At 42.9% G+C, this 20,218-nt stretch overlaps 2 protein-coding genes across 2 annotated transcripts in view; one reads left to right on the top strand and one right to left on the bottom strand.

The window, feature by feature from the left end:
* The window catches only part of CCDC181 (coiled-coil domain containing 181), a 36,767-nt gene extending 17,532 nt beyond the window's left edge, over window positions 1–19,235 (top strand). Inside the window, exon 7 of the mRNA XM_036343418.1 lies at window positions 18,166–19,235. The gene's annotated coding sequence lies outside the window, so the exon portion shown is untranslated. The remainder of the gene's footprint in view (window positions 1–18,165) is intronic.
* Window positions 1,620–20,118, bottom strand: BLZF1 (basic leucine zipper nuclear factor 1). Its single transcript, XM_036343422.1, has 7 exons — window positions 19,767–20,118; window positions 18,716–18,789; window positions 13,935–14,374; window positions 11,778–11,977; window positions 8,786–8,914; window positions 5,654–5,873; window positions 1,620–2,973 (listed from the first exon to the last, which is right to left on the bottom strand). Exons 2-7 carry the CDS (start codon window positions 18,744–18,746, stop codon window positions 2,788–2,790), a joined length of 1,206 nt encoding a protein of 401 aa, XP_036199315.1. The 5' UTR covers window positions 18,747–18,789; window positions 19,767–20,118; the 3' UTR covers window positions 1,620–2,787.
* Between the last annotated feature and the right edge of the window lie 100 nt (window positions 20,119–20,218).

Raw genomic sequence — 20,218 nt, 5'->3', positions numbered from 1 at the left:
GTATTCCCATCAGCAATGCACAAAACTTCCAATTTTTTCACATTTTTGCGTTATTTTGCTTTTCTGATAATAGCCATCCTAATGGGTATGAAGTACTCAATTTACATTTCCCTAATGATCGGTGATACTGAGCATCTTTTGATGTGCTTATAGGCCAGTGATGGCGAACCTTTTGAGCTCGGCGTGTCAGCATTTTGAAAAACCCTAACTTAACTCTGGTGCCGTGTCACATATAGAAATTTTTTGATATTTGCAACCATAGTAACACAAAGACTTATATTTTTGATATTTATTTTATATATTTAAATGCTATTTAACAAAGAAATATCAACCAAAAAAAATGAGTTTGCGTGTCACCTCTGATGGTGTGTTTCCCTCCACATCCCCGTTGTTAGGTTAGGTGGCTCAGGAGGCAGCGCAAGAAATAGAGTCCAGTGAATTAGAAAAGAAAGGAAAGGAAAAGGTTTATTCTGCGTCCCCGGGAGACCCATGTACCCCCAGGACAGGGCACGTGGATTCACACCAACAGGGAGGGGGGGGGCGCTTTTTTTATACTGCAGTTGGGTGAGGGGCGGGGACATGAGCTGAGGAATTCTCTGCCGCAGGGGATGGGCCAGGGTATTCAGAAAGAAGTCAGTATCTGTGTGGGGGTATGTGGATTAAGGGAGAAGAAGCTGGTATCTGTGTCTGGCACGTTGATCTGTGAGAAATTCCAGGGGAAGTCCACTGTCTCATCACATGTCTGCATGTATCTGATCCTGGGCTCTCTCCGACCTAACACCCGTGGTTCAGGGTTCAGGACCTGGAAGCGGAGCCGCACACAAATGAAAGAGAAAAGACAAGAGATAATTGGAAATACTGAGGGGCCAGGCGGGCAAGTCCAACTCAAGGGGAAGGATTTCCACTGGTGCTCAGGCCTCACCAAGCTTTTATTGATCTGGGATACACCCATAGCATAGCCCTTAGGCAGGCGACCCCCCCAGAAACAGGCAGACTAGCCCATCAGCAAGGATTTACATAATAATAAATGGGGAAGTTGCTTCAGCTACCACTGTCTGGACAAACAGAGGTGGCGCCTAGCTCAGACCTTTGCTAGGGCTTCAAAGGCACCCAGCCTTGGGAGGGAGGAGGGGGTCTCTGTCTACGCTTATCAGCTAGTGAAAACAATAGGTGGTCTTCCACACTCTGACACGCGTATCATAGGTTTGCCACCACTGTTATAGGCCATTAGTATATTTTTCGGGAGATATTTATATTCATGTCCTTTCCCATTTTTTAAATTGGGTTGCTTTTGGGTTGTTGAGCTGTAATTCTTTACTTATTCTGGTACTGGACCCTTATTAGATATGTGATTTGCAAATATTTTTACCCATTCTGTGGGTTGCCTTTTTATTCTGTTAATAGTGTCCTTTGATGTACAAAAGTTTTTAATTTTGATGAAGTTCAATTTATCTTTTTGTTTTTGTTGCCTGTGCTTCTGGTTTCGTAACTAAGAAATCACTGCCAAATCCAGTTTTATACTAAAACTAAAGGAAAGGCTGAAGAATCAGTTGTAAATAGTATAAGCTAGATGAAGACTTGAAATACATCATTCCGAGGGGAAAAAAGACAACATTGCATAAAGAAGATAGAGAAATTTATTGCCACATGAAATTATAAATATAACTCAGACGAATCAGACCAAAAAAATCACTAGATTGACATTAAAATATAATGTACTTTGACCAGATTTGTTTCTTGAAGGCTTCTCTATTAACAGGCACTTCTGTAACTAATTAGTATAATTTGGTATAAACATTTTATGGATAGTTTTAAAGGCCTATAAAAGGATCTTTGTGATTATCCATCATAAACAAACAATAATGGATCTTACATAATGTAAATTTAATTGATGGGTTACATGTTTGAGTTTGTACTCTATCCTAGAAAGATCCTACTTTCTCCACCTTATTTTATAAATATCAAATTGGATATTTCGTTGCTTTGCCAAATTGAGCAAATAGTTAGAACCTGTTTCTTCTATATATATCAAGTGGCATCCATTCAAAATATGGACTCCTCTGCACAAAAACAGCAGAACACATTTTGCTGAAGCTCTTGTTAATGTGGCTGTCAGTTCCTAATTTTCCTAATATACAGTATTTCTTTTTAAAAGATTTATCCCTTCACCTACTATATTTCCTAAGCCTCCTTTGTAGCCCCTCACACCCCAAATTCACCGAAAGGGAAAAAACACTTCCTCCCTCATCCCCTCTGCTGATTATTACTTTAGAGTAGGGGTCAGTAATGGGATGAATAGGAAATATTTTAGGCTTTGCAGCCTGTTTCCTCTGCGGAGCTCTGCTGTGGTACTACAAGAGCCAACTGCAGACAGCAGTAAATGATGGGTGTGGCTGCCTAAGGCCCATGGCTCTAGTCTGCCAATCACTGATTTTGATTACCAAATTAAATCTGTGCATATAAAATATATAGCAAGATAACCAATAATTTGGGGCCTAAAAGAAGGTATATAATTTTTCCCTTTTAAAGCCCATTAGGAAAAGCATCGCGTAATACCCGGGAAACATTCCCCACTTTATATATATTTGCACTGCTTCATTCTTTTCTTACCCTGAGACATTTATTAAGAAAGGGTAACCTGGAGTCTAGTACATAAAACATTTTGGGGATATTCATTATTTAAGTAGAAAGTGAGATTACTTCTAGCATTATAGGAACCCCAGCTCCCCACTAAGAATGGCTCCTGGGTAGCAGGCACATGCCTGCAGCATACCCCAGTGTTACATGTTAAAGGGCAATAAGTTCTCCCTGGCAGTTGTTGCAGCAATTGAAGGTGATATTTTCATATCTAGTATAGGGATGAAATCGCCCAATATTTTTCTTTGTAGCAAGTAAGGTGGTTGGTGAAGACGCAGAAAATGGATTATCAGATGAGCTTTCTGAACTGGTAGCTGGGTCCAAAATGTGTAGCACCTGAGGAAAATAAGAAGTGATGTCAGACATATGCAGCAGGGACTGTAAACCCCTTGGTTTTATTGAGGCGTAATTCCCTATGTAGCTCCATTTCATTAATATGTAACTATCATAAAAATAACATCTGAATAAGAAATTTGATGAGAGAACTTATTCCGTTTCTCAAAAAGCTCTAAATTTAACAATGATGTCTAGTTATTACACTACCTAGTTTGTGCAAAGGATTATACCAGACCTTGAGGACACATCAGACACAGCCCCGCCCTTAAAAAGCTTGTAGTTTGGGAGATGGAGAATCAAACAGTTGCAATTTTACATGTTAAAGAGCTATATGTACAAAATGTAATGGAAGCCTGGAGGAAGAAACATCTAGGTTTTCCAGTGAGATTCGGGGAGGGCTGATTCTTCAGATAGAGAGGTGCAGGAAGGATGGTTGAGGCATAAGGAATAGTATAGGCGGGTGAGACACAATGGCATATCTGTGGAATAACAACTGTTTAAATACTGGCATGTGAATTGTATGTACGTGTGTGTGTGTGTTGGGGGTGGGGGTACACCTGGGAAATGATCCTTGAAAGGAAAAATGGAGTAAAGATTATGAAAATCCTTCTATACAGTATAAAGAATTCAAACTCAGTAAGGGAGGCTGGGAGCTGTTTGAAAAAGACATTTGAACACTAAAATTGGGGGGGGGGGGTGGCATTTTTGAAATAACTCTCTGGCAGGTGAAAAGCAAGGCAGGGATATTAGTGAGGAGGCTCTTGCAATAGTCGAGGTTGGAGGTCAGTGGTTGAACTTGGGATAGAGCACAAATTTGAAGGAACTGATAGGACGTGTAAAACCAACAGGATCCGGGGGATGAAGGAAATAATGAAAATGATAGCTAGCACGACTGAGAAATTACACCACACTGGAGCCTGCTCTGGGATCTATATGCATTCTCTACGGACTCCTCAGAACATCCCTATATAGTAGGTGTAGTTATTAAGACAGGGAGTACTGGTGAGGAAGGGGCTGGAACACATGTGCGAAAGCAAGGAGAAAAGGGATCTATTTTTAGGTGTCTGTGGGACGGACATAGAAATATCCACCTGGATCTGTCTTTTGAACTAAAAAGATTCTCAAAGTCGTAAGCAGAAAGCTATGGGATAAGGAGCCTGTTACGTGAGGAGACGCTCAGGAGTGGGCACAGGGAGAGGATGCTCCGTTCCTCAGATCCCAGGAAGAATGGTCACGGAAACAGCAGAGTTATTTGAGAAACCATGCAAGTTTAAAAGCCTGGGGAACAGATTCCTACGGAATATCAACACGCAGAGGAGGAGACAAGGTATGACAAGGAATTCAGTGAGGTAGCATGGAGCCGGGAAAGAGTAATGTCACAGAAGTGACATGTAGTACATAGGACAATAGAGTCATTAAACACTCATGACCTTCGTAAGGACTTGGAGAACAGTGGAGCTAGAAGTCCACTAGGATAAGTGATGGCGGGAACTGAGGGTGGACGGGGCATGAGAAACAAGTCAGCTTGTCCAAGGTTCTTGACTGTGAAGGGAAGGTGGTAAGGCCGTCTGCAGAGAACTTAGGGTGGAGGGAGGATGTTTCATTTTAGATGCGAGGCACTTGGGCACGTTCTTAAGCCAAAAAAAGAAAGAGCCAATACAGAGAAGGGATGGGTGTTGGGGGAGCCTGCTGGGGAGCGTTAGAGAGAGGGACACCTTTTCCAGTAGGAGGGACATATGCCATGCAGACAGGCGCCTAGATATCAAGTGGGACCTTGTGGTGGTTTTCTGCCTCTGCTCCCTTTTTCTTCTGTCTGTAAGGAACCAGTCACCTGCTGATGAGTCTGAGGGGTATAGAAACAAAGAAGAGAGTTGAACTGACATAGGACTGGAGTCTTCAGGGCACCTGAGAGAAGGATAAGGGACAAAGGCTCTTCGGAATGGAGTCTACGTAAGCTATGGCAAGAAAAAGCCAGGACAGTGAGCGGATGAGATGAAGAAAAACAATGAAGAGATCAAGAGGGACAAAAATGATGATGTGACAAGGAACAGGGTAATCAGAATTAAGGAAGCAGAGCTGGGAGGAAAAGTTGACCACAGGCCAGTGCAAGGTGTTGAGTGGAAGATTTTAAAAGTGGACAGATCTGGTTAATGGCCAGGCCTAAGATGGGAGCTGGGGAGCTGGATATTGAAGTTCCATGAAGTGAACTTGGTTTGCTCGCGGAACTGAGACCACAGTATGTGACAGGTCATCTATGGGAGCCCTACTTCACCCAGGACTATATGTTCCAGGTCTCTACTCTATGATTCACATCTCTATGTGAGAACTAATAAATAATTTCTTAAATCAGAAGTAATCTATTATCTACTCATGATTACTAAATGAAAAATTCTTCCTGGTAGTTTTCATATCAAAATGAATTCAAGAAAAGGCTAAAAAAATAGGCCCTTTTTCAAAACAATTGCATTTTTCTCTTTAAGAATAGAATAATGATATTCAAGGAAATTGAAGTTCAGAGGAGGAAGTGATTTTCTCCAAGGTCACAAGCTCAGGTGCATGAGCTCATGTTTAAGTCCCATGTTCCTGAACTCCAGCGCCACGCACTTGCCATTAGAACACGCCACCCTTTAGCGAGAGGTCGCTGTTCAAAGTTCCACAGATCATGCAAGGAATATTTTACCGTTTCAGCCATTTTCTCCGCTGGGGTGCTGCAGAATTCAACAGGTGGCGGAGTCTTTTTTTGACTGTTAGTTCCAACATTTCCCAGAAGATGAGCATTCACTGCTTTTGCCAACTTGTGATTGGTTAGCGCTAGTTCTGCTGTGCTGTGAGGCTGGGTGCTAGGATAGTAAGTCTGCTCTCTTCCCCACTGCAAGGAGACCAGGAGCTCCTCCAGTAAACTGCAGAGAACACGCATGAACACTGAACATTAATAACACAAAACAGAAAAATCAGGAATGCTCAATGCATGAGAAACATATTTCTGAAGTTATATATCTTCCTTTCAGAGTTCAATAAATCAGGAAGTCTGGGAAAAGATTAGATTACAAAAAACACTTATCAATTTGCTATATTATTATCTGGAAATCTCTTAACAAGCAGTACTTTTTTGTCCTCATATTCTAGAATAGGTAAAATACACTAGTATATCATTCAGTTGCACAGAACTACTGATTTGATTTGTGCATCTATTCATATGGTATTTCCTTTCTGGTGAGTTGCATTAATTTTTGAATGACATATTACCTACAATTCCTGGGCTAAAATTTACTTGGACATGATGTATAAATCTTTTTATACTGTCATGCTCCACTAAACGATGGGGATATCTTCTGAGAAATGCATCGTTAGACAATTTCATCATTGTGTGAGCATCCCAGAGTGCACTGCACACACCTAGATGGTACAGCCTGAGGCACACCTGGGCTGCCTGGGACAGCCTGTTGCTCCCAGGCTACAGACTCGTACAGCAGGTTACTGTACACAAGTATGTCAAACTTGCGGCCGGCAGGCTACGTGCCGTGAGTCTGACATGCTTGCTGTACAACGAGATTGAGCAAGCGCAAGAGAAATTGATGCAATCCAGAGACACTGGATGGATGAGGCTGCTGCTGGGATGACATGGGGCACTATCTTGTTGTTTTTTGTAAGTGGAAGCGTGCACTCTAAAATAATGACAAACAGTATAGAAATACATAAACCAGTAACACAGGTATTTGTGATCACCAGGTATAGGGACTGTACATATTGTATGTGCTAAGCTTTCACACGGCTGGCAGTGCATCAGGTTGGTTTTCACCAGCATCATCACAAGCACTCAGCCAACCTCAGGATGACCATGTCACCAGGTGACAGGAGTTTTCAGCTCCATTATAATCTGATGGGACCACCATAGGTCCGTCACTGACCGAAACATCTTTATGCAGCACATGACTGTATTTGGTTGGATTTGACACATTAAAATTCTGTAAAGGATTTTTGCAACTACGTAATAAGAACTACTGATCTGTAGTTTTCTTGCAATGTCTCTGTCTGGTTTGGTATCAAGATAATGCTGGCCTCATATAATGAGCTGGAAACTGTTCCCTGCTTCTCTCTTTCCTAGAAGAGTTTGTGTAAATTTGGCTTTATTTCTACCTTACATGTTTGCTAGTATTCACCAGTGAACCCCTTTAGGCCTGGACTTTCATTTACTGGAAGGTTTTTAATTACAAATACAGCTGTCTTAATAGCCTATGCTATTCAGGTTATCTGTTCTTGATACTCTTAGGTAGTTTGTGCATTTTAAGGAGTTTGTCCACTTCATTTAAGCTGTTGAACTTATTGGCATAGAGCTGTTTACAACATCGCCCTGTAATATATACACTAGTGTCCCCGTGCACAGGTTCGTGCACATTGAAAGGAAATTAATTAGAAGAAATATTTTAATATCGCTATTCGTGCCTTGCTAATGAAAAGAAAATAGGATTCTACCAAGTCTCCCATCTACTTACTCCAGGACTTCTGTGAGGATCAAATAAGATGAGGCATGGGAAAACGCTTCACAAACATTTGATTAAACTGTAAAATGTTTGCACCTGGCTATAAAGCAAGTCGGGTTCCTGGGCTGAAGAAACTCCAAGGATGTTAGTCACTAGGGAGAGGAAGCTGGGCATTGCTACATGACGTCATTACCTGGTGCCCAGAGCCACCGTTTTTGGGCTGAGCTGGGCTGTGGGCCACATTTTGCAACATGGGATCTTGGCAGTGTTGGCTGCAATTTGGTGGGGTGTCGCTCCAGGGTGTTGGCGGGCCTGTGTCCCACTAGGGGGAAGCTGAGTGTTGGTTTGTCAGCGCCAGGTCCGTGGTACCATTTATTTTTAAATGGCCAGTGTGCATCTGCCCCCTGGTGGTCAGTGTGCATCATAGCTGCCAGTAGGATGGATGGACACTTAGCCTTTTGTGGGGAATCAAACCCAAGACCCTTTGGTGTGCTGGCTGATGCTCTCACCACCTAGCACCACTGGCCAGGCACCCTGTTATCTTTTTTTATGTTTATAGAATCTGTAGTGAAGCCTCCTCCTCCTCATTCCTGATATTGGTCATGCATATCTTTTTCCCTGATAATACTGAGGTTTCTTAATTTTATCTTTTCAAAGAAGCTGCATTTGGCTTTCTATTTCATTTATTTCTGCTCTCATCCTATTGTTTTCTTCTTTTGTTTAATTTGCTCTTTTTATTCCTTAAGGAGAAAGCTCAGATTATTGACGAGACCCTTCTTCTTTTCTCAGATAAGCATTTAAGTCACAAATTTCCCTCTAAACATTGCGTTAGTTGCCTCCCACAAAATCTGGTATTTTGATATATCGCATTTTCATTCTTCCAATTTCCCCTATGGTTTCCTCTTTGGCTTGTACTGATCTGATTTCCAGTACATCAATGATGTAGAAGTACAAAGCGCTTTGGAGGGAGACCGCCAATTTTGCCAGTTCTGGGGCCCGTGGACATGAAAGCAAGCTCAAACACTGCAGAGTGGTCCTCAAAAAGACCTCCTTCCGAAGGACAAACAAGTACATGCTTTGGCTTCTACCAAAAGTTACACAGAAGTGCAAGAAATATAATATAAAATGACTTTTAAGCTCAGAGAGGTCTATGATAAATAAGAATGTAAGCCGCAGGTCTTCTATTCTTCTAGCCATCTTCCTTCTCCTGGGCGTCTGTTTGAAATGCTACTCAAGTGTATACTCAACAGCTATAAACGCAGCAGCACTGCAGAACCGCCGTGTGCTGGGCACTGCAGGAGCTCAGAAGAGTCAGAGGTAAAGGGCCAGACCTGTGGGTGGCTTTCATCCCCTGGCGCAGCTGCTCCCGCTCGCTCAGGAGGTCCTGGAGAGCGCCCTGCGCGTCCCGGTGCTGCCGCTGCAGAACTGCCCTGGAGTTGGTTAACTCGTCTGCCATGACCCTGGAAGAGATAAAAATCTTACCTATAAATTCTCCGACGACAACACAGTGCAAGAAGTTAATATATGACCTTGGCGACTGTCATTTTCAAAAGCTTACAAAGAATATGTAACAGATATATTCTCAGTGTTTCAATCTTCACTAGGAAGCATTTAAAATGTTTACAAGCTGAGAACTCACTGAAGGGATTCAATTAAAATATTTACAAAATGACAAAGGAAATGGACTTTCCTTATATATAGTGACTTCTGGAATGTTCCTCTATCTTACTTCAGATTGACCAGATTTTGGAAAAAATAACATTAATCAAATATTTTAAATATAAAACAATTTAGAGGAAAACAAAAATGCATTATTTTCCTGCCATCCAATTACCTCTTTGCCCTTAGAAGAACACTAAAATAATGTAAAAAGGCTTCCACACAGGAAAGCGAAGCCTTCCCTCCTGTCCAGAGTCCCGTCCTTCTTTTACATGTAACCAGTTCAGTTCCTTATACATTTTTTCAGAAAAATATTTATGAATATTCAACATAAAACTATGGGTTAAAATAAATATATTTTTCACTTACAAAAAGGGATTATTTAATATAAACTTTTCTATACTTTGCTTTTTTCACCTAATAGTTTATCTTGGTGAGTTTTTAGTAACTCATCCCCTTTTTTAAAAATAAAGCTTCACGTTTTCTTCTGATTGGATGTACCAAAGTTTATTTAATCAGTTCCCTATTAATTGGCACTAAAGCAAATTTTAAGTATGTTTAATCAGCGGAAAATCTTAAAACTAAAATTAAAGTCTCAAATTAGCAACAACTAATTTGCTTTGATTTTCACAATGAATGATTAAATCAACTAAAATGTCACTAATGTATACTCTCTATTGCCCTTAGAATGTTATTGTCATTTTTGATCAGGATGTTAAAAAAAGTTACATATTACAATAATCTGTTGTCTCTTAAACTGTTCAAGGAGAATTAATTAACTTTCATTCTAAGACAATAAGCAGTGAATTCATTTCTCCAAACAGCATCCTATACTGTCATTTTCAAAAACTTGCAAAGAATATTTAACATGGTCAAATTAGAAAACAAAATAAGGGCTTTACGAGAGTAGTCAATTACTAGAAGGTAGCACAGATATTAAGACATGAAGAAACATTTTCTTGAAAATTTATTCATCACAATTGTGGTTCTTAGAGTACAGCCTGAGAACCTCTGGGGCTTTGTGAGATATCGCCAGATGACTGGATGTGAATCAACAGTTATTACGAGGAAGCATATTGCGTGTGAAACACTGGCTGAGCACGGAGAATATACAGTTGGATAACCCCCAGGCCCTGTTCTCCAGTAACACAACGTTGGAAGGAGGAGGGGATCTATATAAAAGCCTAAGTGACCAGCCGACCAGCCGGTAGCTATGATGCGCACTGACCACCAGGGGGCTGACGCTCAATGCAGGAGCTGCTGAGCGACAGAAACCTTGCAGAGTGCCCTCCGGAACCCCTCGGGGGATGTCGGACTGCCGGTTTTGCCCCAATCCCCGCAGGTCAGGCTGAGGACCCCACTGGTGCACGAATCGGTGCACCAAGCCTCTAGTAAATAGATAATCACAATTTCTTGCCGTTTCCCAACTATCAGTGTGTCCAGGGGCCTGTTGGAGCGCAGCCTCATCCACTATGCACACATATGCCATCCTTCTCTCTTTGCGCAAAGAGAAAAAGGCTGGGAAGCTCTATTATATATTAACTACTATGAGACAAGCATGAAGGACAAAAAATACTATCTTACAAAGTGGCAATGACATGAGTTCTCCAGAAAAATAATTTAGTTTTTTATTGTGATTTTAATATTTACTAGATGTCTGAATTGACAATTTTGTTTCGGTATTAAATACAGTGGGGCCTTGACTTAAGAGTTTAATTCATTCTGTGACGGAGCTCGTAACTCAAATTACTCGTATGTTAAATCTTAAAGTGAACAAGTGAGACATGTGATGCTGGGCTGATGTTGTGGTGTTCACTGTGACGTTTGCTGTGCCAACTAGCGGTGGGGTATCTGAAGCTGGCTCGTACCCCGAATTTTAGCTCGCAACTCAAAGCAAAAAATCGGCCGAGAGACGGCTCGTATCTCGAAAAACTCATTAGTCAGGACACTCATAAGTCAAGACCCCACTGTATTGAAGTGGGAATGATTTCTACTATAGAGTAGTAACCTAGAATTCTGGAATGAGGGAGGATCCTTATATCTCTTCTCCCGTTAGGGCAGGGGGTCCTCAAACTTTTTATTTTTTAATATATTTTATTGATTTTTTACAGAGAGGAAGGGAGAGAGACAGAGAGTCAGAAACATCGATGAGAGAGAAACATCGACCAGCCGCCTCCTGCACATCCCCCACCGGGGATGTGCCCGCAACCCAGGTACATGCCCTTGACCGGAATCGAACCTGGGACCTTTCAGTCTGCAGGCCGATGCTCTATCCACTGAGCCAAACCGGTTTCGGCCTCAAACTTTTTAAACAGAGGGCCAGTTCACTGTCCCTCAGACCGTTGGAGGGCCGGACTATAGTTTAAAAAAAAAACTATGAACAAATTCCTATGCACACAGCGGCGGCAAAAACACCCGGTGGGCCAGATAAATGTTTTCGGCGGGCTGCACGTGGCCCGCGGGCTGTAGTTTGAGGACCCCTGCTTTAGGGAGTCTGTGCTTCCATCCACAGGAGTGAGAGTCCACATCTTAAATAATATATGAGCAACCTGACAATTGACTGTAGAGTCAATTGTCACTCTACAATTGACTTTCTTGTGTTATGGGTCAAAAGGCTAATAGACCGAAACTAGAACATGGAAAACTATTTAAAGCAGAACATACCTGCTCGCGAGGAATTTGCTTCTCCACACGTCACACTGTATTGACATTCGTTCTAACTGCTCGGCAAGCTGAGCAGTGTTCTGACCTAGGGCTTCATTTTCTAAAATAAGCTGATTTTTCTCACGGGCTAGACGTTCAAAGTGATACTGAAGATCATCACCAACAGAAGCCACCAGCAGCTTTTTTAACTCACGATTGACCTAGAAAAACACATAACAATGTAACACGCTCAGGGGCGTGTCAGTGACTACAGTGCAGAATGAACAAGAGAAACTGTTCTGCATAATTTGAACCTCCATTAATTAAAGATGAAACAGTGACATTATCTAAGTGTCATGATATACACATATTAACCAAACCTACTTCTATCTTTATAGCCCAGGTGGTTATAAACTGAGCCTCTTACAACAAGAGCACAAGTTATTATCATAAAAATAACAAACTGCTCCCAGTCAACACTTAAAGGGGAAAAATTAGAAAATTAAACAGTGAGTTTTGTTAAAAAATGACAATTTTAAAATATATATATTTTTAAATTTATTTTTAGAGAGAGAGGGAGAGGAGTAGAGAGATAGAAACATCAATCGAGAAATATCAACCATCAGCTGCCTCTTGCAGGCCCCCTGCTGGGAATCCAGCCTGAACCTCTTGGTTCCTGGGTGGAGCCACAAAGGCCAGTGGACAGAGAATGTTTTATGTGTGTGTTTTTTAATCTTATCTAACATTTAAAAAATAATTTCTTTGTGCCCTATGATTTTTCCTTTTAAGAATTTAAGTGCCCAAACCGGTTTGGCTCAGTGGATAGAGCGTCGGCCTGTGGACTGAAAGGTCCCAGGTTCGATTCCGGTCAAGGGCATGTACCTTGGTTGCAGGCACATCCCCAGTAGGAGGTGTGCAGGAGGCAGCTGATGGATGTTTCTCTCTCATCGATGTTTCTAACTATCTCTCTCCCTTCCTCTCTGTAAAAAATCAATAAAATATATTAAAAAAAAAAAAAAAGAATTTAAGTAAAGAAAGAAATTCAGGATTCTCTACAAGCACATCCTTTACATTAATATCCAAAACCCAGGAGTCAAAAATATAAATGTCCAATCACAGGTGTTGGTTTATGGTGCAGGCACTGAAGAACTGTGGCCATTTGTAATAGAACATTCTGTGACATAAGAAGACGTTAACAACTAAGGTGGCACTACTTGTAATAGAACGTTCTGTGACATAGGAAAACATTAACATCTAAGATGGCACTATTTCCATTGTTTTTTGTATTCAAATTGTTTACAAATATTTTTATAATTAGAAATTAGTTCTTAAAAATATATTAAAATACATTTGGGTAAGAACCACTAACCAGTGTCACAAAGACTGAGAGGGGAAAGTGGAGGCCAAGGCGATGTTAACTATGACGAAAAGATTAAAGAAACACAAACATTATAGATTGTTTCCCTTTACAGTGACGAGAACAATACGTATCCTACCATTCTCTATATTCCAAGCATTATGTATACATAGGTAAAAATACTTGGAATTCATGGATCCTTAAAACAGGATTTACTAACAAGTCAGTTTCACAGCCTGAGTTGGCCAGTCTTTGGTCTGGAAATTTACAACTGTAACCTCCTTTACAACTTACAGGTGTCCAAAGGCCCTCACTCTTCCCTCTTCAACGTGGGTTAGAGCATACGTTCCCGACATACACTAGTTCTATGCGAGGCCCTGAGAGTGGGAAATGTGAGAGGAAGCATCTAGAGCAGTGGTTCTCAACCTTCCTAATGCCACGACCCTTTATACAGCTCCTCGTGTTGTGGTGACCCCCAACCATAAAATTATTTTCATTGCTACTTCATAACTGTAATGTTGCTACTGTTATGAATCATAGTGTAAATATCTGATATACAGGATGTATTTTCATTGTTACAAATTGAACATAGTGATTAATCACAAAAACAATGTGTAATTATATATGTGTTGTCCGATGGTCTTAGGCGACCCCTGTGAAAGGGTCGTTCGACCCCCAAATGTCGCGACCCACAGGTTGAGAACTGCTGATCTAGAGCGTGATGAGCTGTAGTGAGTGGCACCGCCTTCCCAGGAGGAGTGGGGTCTCTAACTTGCAGGCCCAGGGCCAGGTGTGGCCACCGCTGCAGCCCGGCCCCTTACCTCTGTCTGCACGCGGAGCTGGTTGGAAAGGCCCTCTCGGTCCTGCAGCAGCCTCCTTTCCGAGTTCCGGAGCTTCTCCAGGGTGCTCTTCACCTCTGCGAGCTCCTTCCTGGGCTCTGCAGCCCCCTCAGACGGACCAGAGAGCTCCCCTTTCTGACGTCCGAGAGGCTTAACCTTGGCATTTTTGTTGGGGACAACGTGGGTTATAGCAGCTTTGGGAACCAATATCCGTATAGCTTCGACTTCCACCGCTTTCTCGGTGAGGATCTTGCCCAGCTGCAGGACTCCCGGGCTCTCTGAGGCGACTGCTTTCCTTCGTGGACTCGGAAGGGTGTGGGGCTTTACAGGTTGGACTCCAGAGGTGACTTCAACAGACTTAGGTGGCTCCTCCGTTTCCATTCCATCTCCTGCTCCTCGGACTGGGGTTGAAGTCAGGGTGACTGAAAAAGGGAGCACAAAACATAAACTACTTACTGAAAAGAAGTACCAAGAAAATGCCAAGACATGTCAGAATTACTGGCATTTACAGAATGGAAATATTCAGACTGAAAGTAATTTTCAAAACAATCGTGTGTCAAAGAAAGATGAACTCTGCCCTACAGGTTCAAGCTTCCCTTATGTAAATGGCTTCTCTCGGTAGGAAATGCAGATTTGGAATCGGGGTGTTTGGTTCTGACCTCTACTTCCTAGACCTAGTATGACCCTAGGAAAATCACTTAGCCCTCCATGAACCTCAGTGTCCTAACCTGCAAAATGGAGACAATGACAGTTGTGCTGCAGGTTGTGGTAAACAAGAACACAGTAAGATCAAGAGCCTGGCGCACCTAGACATGCAATAGTGTCAGCTAACTATAAAAAATAAATGTCAGCTATATATATGCATATTTGAAAACATCTACTTCAAAGAGATTCATCTGTTGTCTGAACTCTTGGAAAGAATGCTTCGCACAAACTACCCAACTGGACTATCCAATGCTCTCTCCCAGGCCTCTAATCGCTCTTCCCGCTGACTTATTCTCCTAAGTGGCTTCTTTGGCCCTCACTGTGGCTCTCGGTTACCCCTAAGAAGTCAGCTTCAATCCACGCTTGACATTCAATCTTCCCGATTGTTTCGGCCCACTCTCTGAAGAACACCCATGGCACTTACTGTCTCAAACATTCAGTTTGAAACTCAATCATGAACCAACATTATCATTTTAAGGGTTTTGTAGATGCTATTTTCTCTTTCCCAGTAAGTCTGATAAGCACATTAAGAGCAGACATTATGCCCCATACAAGTGGAAGGAACATGGTGCAATAGATATGATAGGACTTTGGGGATCAGCCAGATCTGGTTTGAATTTCTTTCCACTGTTACTGTCTGGACAAAATCCTACAATGATCTCAGCTTCAGTTTTAACTTCCATGGAATTAATTTAATAATATTTACATCTAGGTAGTATTAAATCTGAATTTTAAATGAGAAAATATTAAGTAACAGGTAACCAACACTTACAAAAGACTTAGCATGTGCCAAATACCATTCTAAATACTTCACATAGAACTCTTGTAATCCTTACATAACCCTGTGAGTAGTTCGATTAGCTCTATTTTATACATGAGGAACATGAGGCACAGGGTGGTCCAGCAACTTGCCTAAGGTCACACCACACAGCCAGTAAGTGAAGAGGCAGAAGTGAATTCTAAGTAGTCGCCACTGCATATACTGCCTCTTCCAGTGTCCCGAAGTTCAAGTTCAGGTTTAAAGTAAATAGCAGGCATTCAATAAACAGTAGCACCCATCCCTTTCCTCCATAACGCTTAGAGCACTGCTGCACACATGTTTACCAAACTAATTTGCTCAACGGAAAACAATTATCTTCCCTCACGTAAGCAAGAAGGCAGCTCTCCTCACCAGTACGCTGCCACTGCTCCAGTCAGTAACAGATTTGTTTCTTCCACCCGTTGTCTTACCGCCAGTGGAGCAGTAAGAAAAGTGTCAGAGTCACCTTTCTCCAAGAGAGGGCTCCTTCACTGACTCAGCCAGAAGGTGGTTTAGGGCTGAGGAAGACGGAGGGTGTGCTAGAACAGGAAGTGCTGCAGACCTTGAGGAGGTAACTCAGGTGACCCCTAACCTACACGGAGCTCCTGAACTCGTGCGTAGCATCCCTTTGAGCTACACCTTAGATTTCCTGCCATTTGACAAGTCCAGCACACACTGGAGAAATGGAAGGCAAAGCCCACAAATGTAATAATTAACCTTTATTCAACTTACTATGTGTGAAGGGCTTCTCCATGTCCTTCAGATGCGTGACATTTAATTTTACACCTGTCTCATGAGGTAAGCACAACATACACATTTTGTAGACAGAAACAGGGGCTTTGAAAAGTTGCTCAGCTTGTCCAAATCATCTGTGTCAGACTGGGATTTGAATCCAAATCTGACTCCACAGTAAGCTGTTAACTGGCCCAGGAGGCCATCCACAAACCACAACTATTGCCTCATCAACCTGAAGTTAGCCTCTGCTAATGATGCTACCTGGCAGACCACGGGAGCCCACAGAATTTATGACAGTTATAGTGAGCTTTCAAAATCGTGTAGAGCTGATCTGCATCAAACCCTGAATGGCCTCCCGTCTCTCTCAGAACAAACCAAGATCCTTAGCATGGCCTGCCCAGCTCTCCGAGACCTGGCCCTGCCTGTCTACTGGGCTCCATTTCTGCCATTCACCTCCCAGACTCTGGATTCCAGCCTGACTTGCTTTTTGGAGGGGTCTCAACAGCAACAAAAGTCTGCCTTCCTCTCCAGACATTTCTCTGCTTGGAATATTCTTCCTAACACCCTCCCCCCTGCAGCAAGTTCCTACCCACCCTTCAAATCTCAGTTCAACCCTTCTTCCTAAGGATCTCTGTCTAATGCAAATCTAATTATCACCGAGACACCTGGCCTTTAAGATGTAATATAGAATCATGAATTAACCACAGATTTTTTTTTTTTTTTTTTTAAAGAAACTAGCCCACCTGGCATGGTTCAGTGGTTGAGCACTGACCTATGAACCAGGAGTTCACGGTTCGATTCTGCTTGGGGCACGTGCCTAGGTTGCGGGCTTGAACCCCAGTGGAGAGTGTGCAGGAGGCAGCCGGTCAATGATCCTCTCTTATCACTGTTGTTTCTACCTCTCTCTCCCTCTCCCTTTCTCTCTGAAATCAATAAAATATATATATATATATATATATATTTTTTTTTAAAGAAACTAGAGCTTTACATTCAGGCCCACTGAAGCATAACAGAAATCTCCTTTCAAACAAAATATGTTCAAGTTCCAATCAAATTCAATCAACTTGGTTCAACCACAGTTTACTCTTAGCTGCATTTACACTGTCCTACTTACTCAGGGCTTAGGAGAGCCAAGTTGTACTGTGTGCCACGTGGCGGCTCCCTCTCTGTAATGGCGACGATGCCAGCCCACAGGCACGCACCAGCAGGCACATGGGTCAGGGCTTCCCCTTTCCTCACCTGGAAGCTCACCTTTCATAGTTCTGTTTTTCTCATGACACACATAGAAACCTTTATTACACATGCACTGGGCACAAGCCAGGACACATTCATGAGCAATTACCTTCTCCCAAGTGGGAGGACCACGATGTGTGGTATCAGCTCCGTAATGATGAGCAACGCTTACATAAGGCAAAACATCACCCCTATCCTTCTCCAGTGTTTGGAGGGAACTAACCAAATAATTCAGTTGTGCAGCAACAGTATTTCCATCTGTGATCAGTTATCAAAGATTAAAACATATCTGAGGTTTCTGACTCATTCTTATTGTCTTCCCCAAGGATGCTGAAAGGCAGGGAAAGAACAAATGATAGGGGTTGGCAAACTGTTCCTGTAAAGGGCCAGATAATAAATATTTTAAGCTGTTCGGACCATGAGACAAAGTTGAGCATATTATGTAGGTACTTATAAAAGAAGGGGGAAAAAGACCCCCACAATTTTATACATGAAATTCAAACTAATCATTGAATAAATTTTCTAATATAGGTCTAATAATGAGAAGAACAGAATTCTTTTTTATTTGGGATAGCACTTGGCTTAAGTGGGATTCAGTTAGTGCTCCCTATTATCAAACTGATTGCAAATGTTCTCAGGAGTCTCAAGGGCCCTAATTTTCAACCCTGCTCTAGAATACTGAGGCAAAAAGAATATGACTTCATAGTTTGTTATTAAACATTTTTCCTTTTCTCATAAAAGTGCAAATCTATGAAGACAGACACCTTAAGTCAGCATGATGGTGCGATAGAACGAACACCAGACGCCGAGTCAAAATAACTCCAGTTCCTCCTGCCACAGACTGTGTGACCTGGGGCAAATCCCTGACCTTTCCCCTCCTCCTCGCTCAGTGCTTTCAGAGTAATGCAAACACCAGCGTGTCTTCAAATCACTGCTTTCCCGCAGACGAGAGTGCTGGGAGCTCGGCAGGCTCGCCTGCCTCCTAGCCTTTGTCTCCTCAGCTTCCGGAAATGTGCTTGGTACAGAAAAGGTGAATTGGTGCTTCCTGAAGTTCACTGATGTTAACACACCCTAGAGGATTTCACGCTAACAGCCAGTAACTAGCTCATCCTAGAACTGCTTAATTTTTGTCCCCTCCCCACCAAATCATTAGTGAAAGACTCAGCTACAGTCCAAGACACAGATGATCCCCAGGCCTCTATGAGATCTACTCCGCTGGCTCAAACATGCCTTTGCCCTATCATCATAAATGTCATGGTTTAAAAACAATTATCATCGAAAGAAGACTTACCTTTAGTTTGTAAACTCTCAAGAGTAGTCATTTTTAATCAATGAAAATGCACCCCAAGACTTCTACTGAATAACCTAAAAATGTATAAAATGAAAGAATTAAAACAATACTGTATAAACACATTTACTAAGTAATACCCTGAAACTTAATTATATTCTCCTTACTTCTGTATTTAGTAACATGCATTTAGAAAGGGAGTATCCCTCACACCCCTTTTTTAACAGGCGGTATTGTTAAAGCTACCAAATCTCTCTCTCTCACACACACAAAAAATCAGGGGTGGTGTTTCTGTCACTGTCCTCACCAGGATACTCTAAATTACTGGATGTGTGTCCTGAATTTCAGTTCAGAAATAGCACATAAGCTATTGCAGAGGCTCTTGCATCATTGACATAACAACTGGAAATTTAAAGTAATTAGTGCCAGCAGACACTGGCACTAATGTGTTCACTTTGTATATCAGAGCTTCTATTTAGATGTTTAACAAACAAAAATATTCATGATGGCTCACTTTGCACTTCCTCAGAAATAAAATTAAAGTGGCATAGCCTGGACTCTCAGAAATGTGTGCGTGGCCGCAAAGTATCGACGAAGAGTCAGGGCAGAACACGAGAGGGAGGCGGTAGGAACGCGATGCTAGAAATCGATGGTGAACTGCTCAGGGGGGCGGCTGGTTTCCCACAGCAGCCATCACCCGAGGACTCGCCGCAGCTCGCAGCTCGGCACCGGGGCTCCGGGACTCGCTCCCCCGGCAAACGGGTCTCAAAGTGCCTTGGAGGGCGCAAGGGGCCCGCCAACCGCGCTGGGAAGATGCTGCGCGATGGACAAGCACCGCGAGCGCCAGGGCGAGGGCGGGGGGCGGGGTCGGGAGTGGGTAACAGGCGACCCGTAAGGAGGCCACAAGCCTGTCAACCTCTGCCGTCCCGGGTGGTCGTACCCGAAGTTCCGACCCGGTCCAGCCTTAGACCCGAAGGCGTGGACACCAAACTCCAGCCCAGACTCCGTCACTGTCAACGTCCCCCTGGCCCCACCGGCCCGTGCTTGGACGTACCTCTGAGACTCTCAGTCCTCCCCAGCGGGCTCTCCGGTCCAGGGGGCTCGGCGCGAAGTCCTGGGGTAACTTCTCCGCAGTCAGGCCCCTTCCATTCCCAGCCGCCCGCCGGCCTTCGCGACAGCGACTTCCCGCTCCCTCCTGTCACTTCCGATCGATTACTCAGGGTTTCGTTTCCGGAATACGTTTCCAAACAAACCGGTAAACATACGCTGTCGTGCGTTTAAACTCAAGTAACGCAGACCAGACGGTGTAGGCTTCAGTGAGTGAAAACTGGAAAGATGCTTATTTTAAAATAAACTAGAGAATATTTGGACCCTAGCCGGATACTGGCTTGAACTTCCGGGTCATCTGTCAACGAAACGGAAGTGATGACGCTGGCAAGACCTAGGCGGTGTTCCGTCGCCCCGGGCCACGGCGTCCAGGGCTGCGAACGTCGACTGGGTGGGCGG

The sequence above is a fragment of the Myotis myotis genome, unplaced genomic scaffold (genome assembly GCF_014108235.1).
Source record: "Myotis myotis isolate mMyoMyo1 unplaced genomic scaffold, mMyoMyo1.p scaffold_m19_p_18, whole genome shotgun sequence".
NCBI classification, from domain to species: Eukaryota; Metazoa; Chordata; class Mammalia; order Chiroptera; family Vespertilionidae; genus Myotis; species Myotis myotis.
The sequence above is the reverse complement of the archived record's forward strand: the minus strand, read 5'-3'. Positions and strand labels throughout refer to the sequence as shown.

Excerpts from the sequence above, each read along its gene's own strand:
- BLZF1 (XM_036343422.1), bottom strand. The coding sequence starts at position 18,746 with ATGACTACTCTTGAGAGTTTACAAACTAAAG. Across the intron at positions 5,874-8,785 it reads GGGATGAAAGCCACCCACAG|TTTACTGGAGGAGCTCCTGG; the intron begins GTCTGGCCCTTT and ends TGTTCTCTGCAG. Across the intron at positions 2,974-5,653 it reads CGGAGAAAATGGCTGAAACG|GTGCTACACATTTTGGACCC; the intron begins GTAAAATATTCC and ends TATTTTCCTCAG.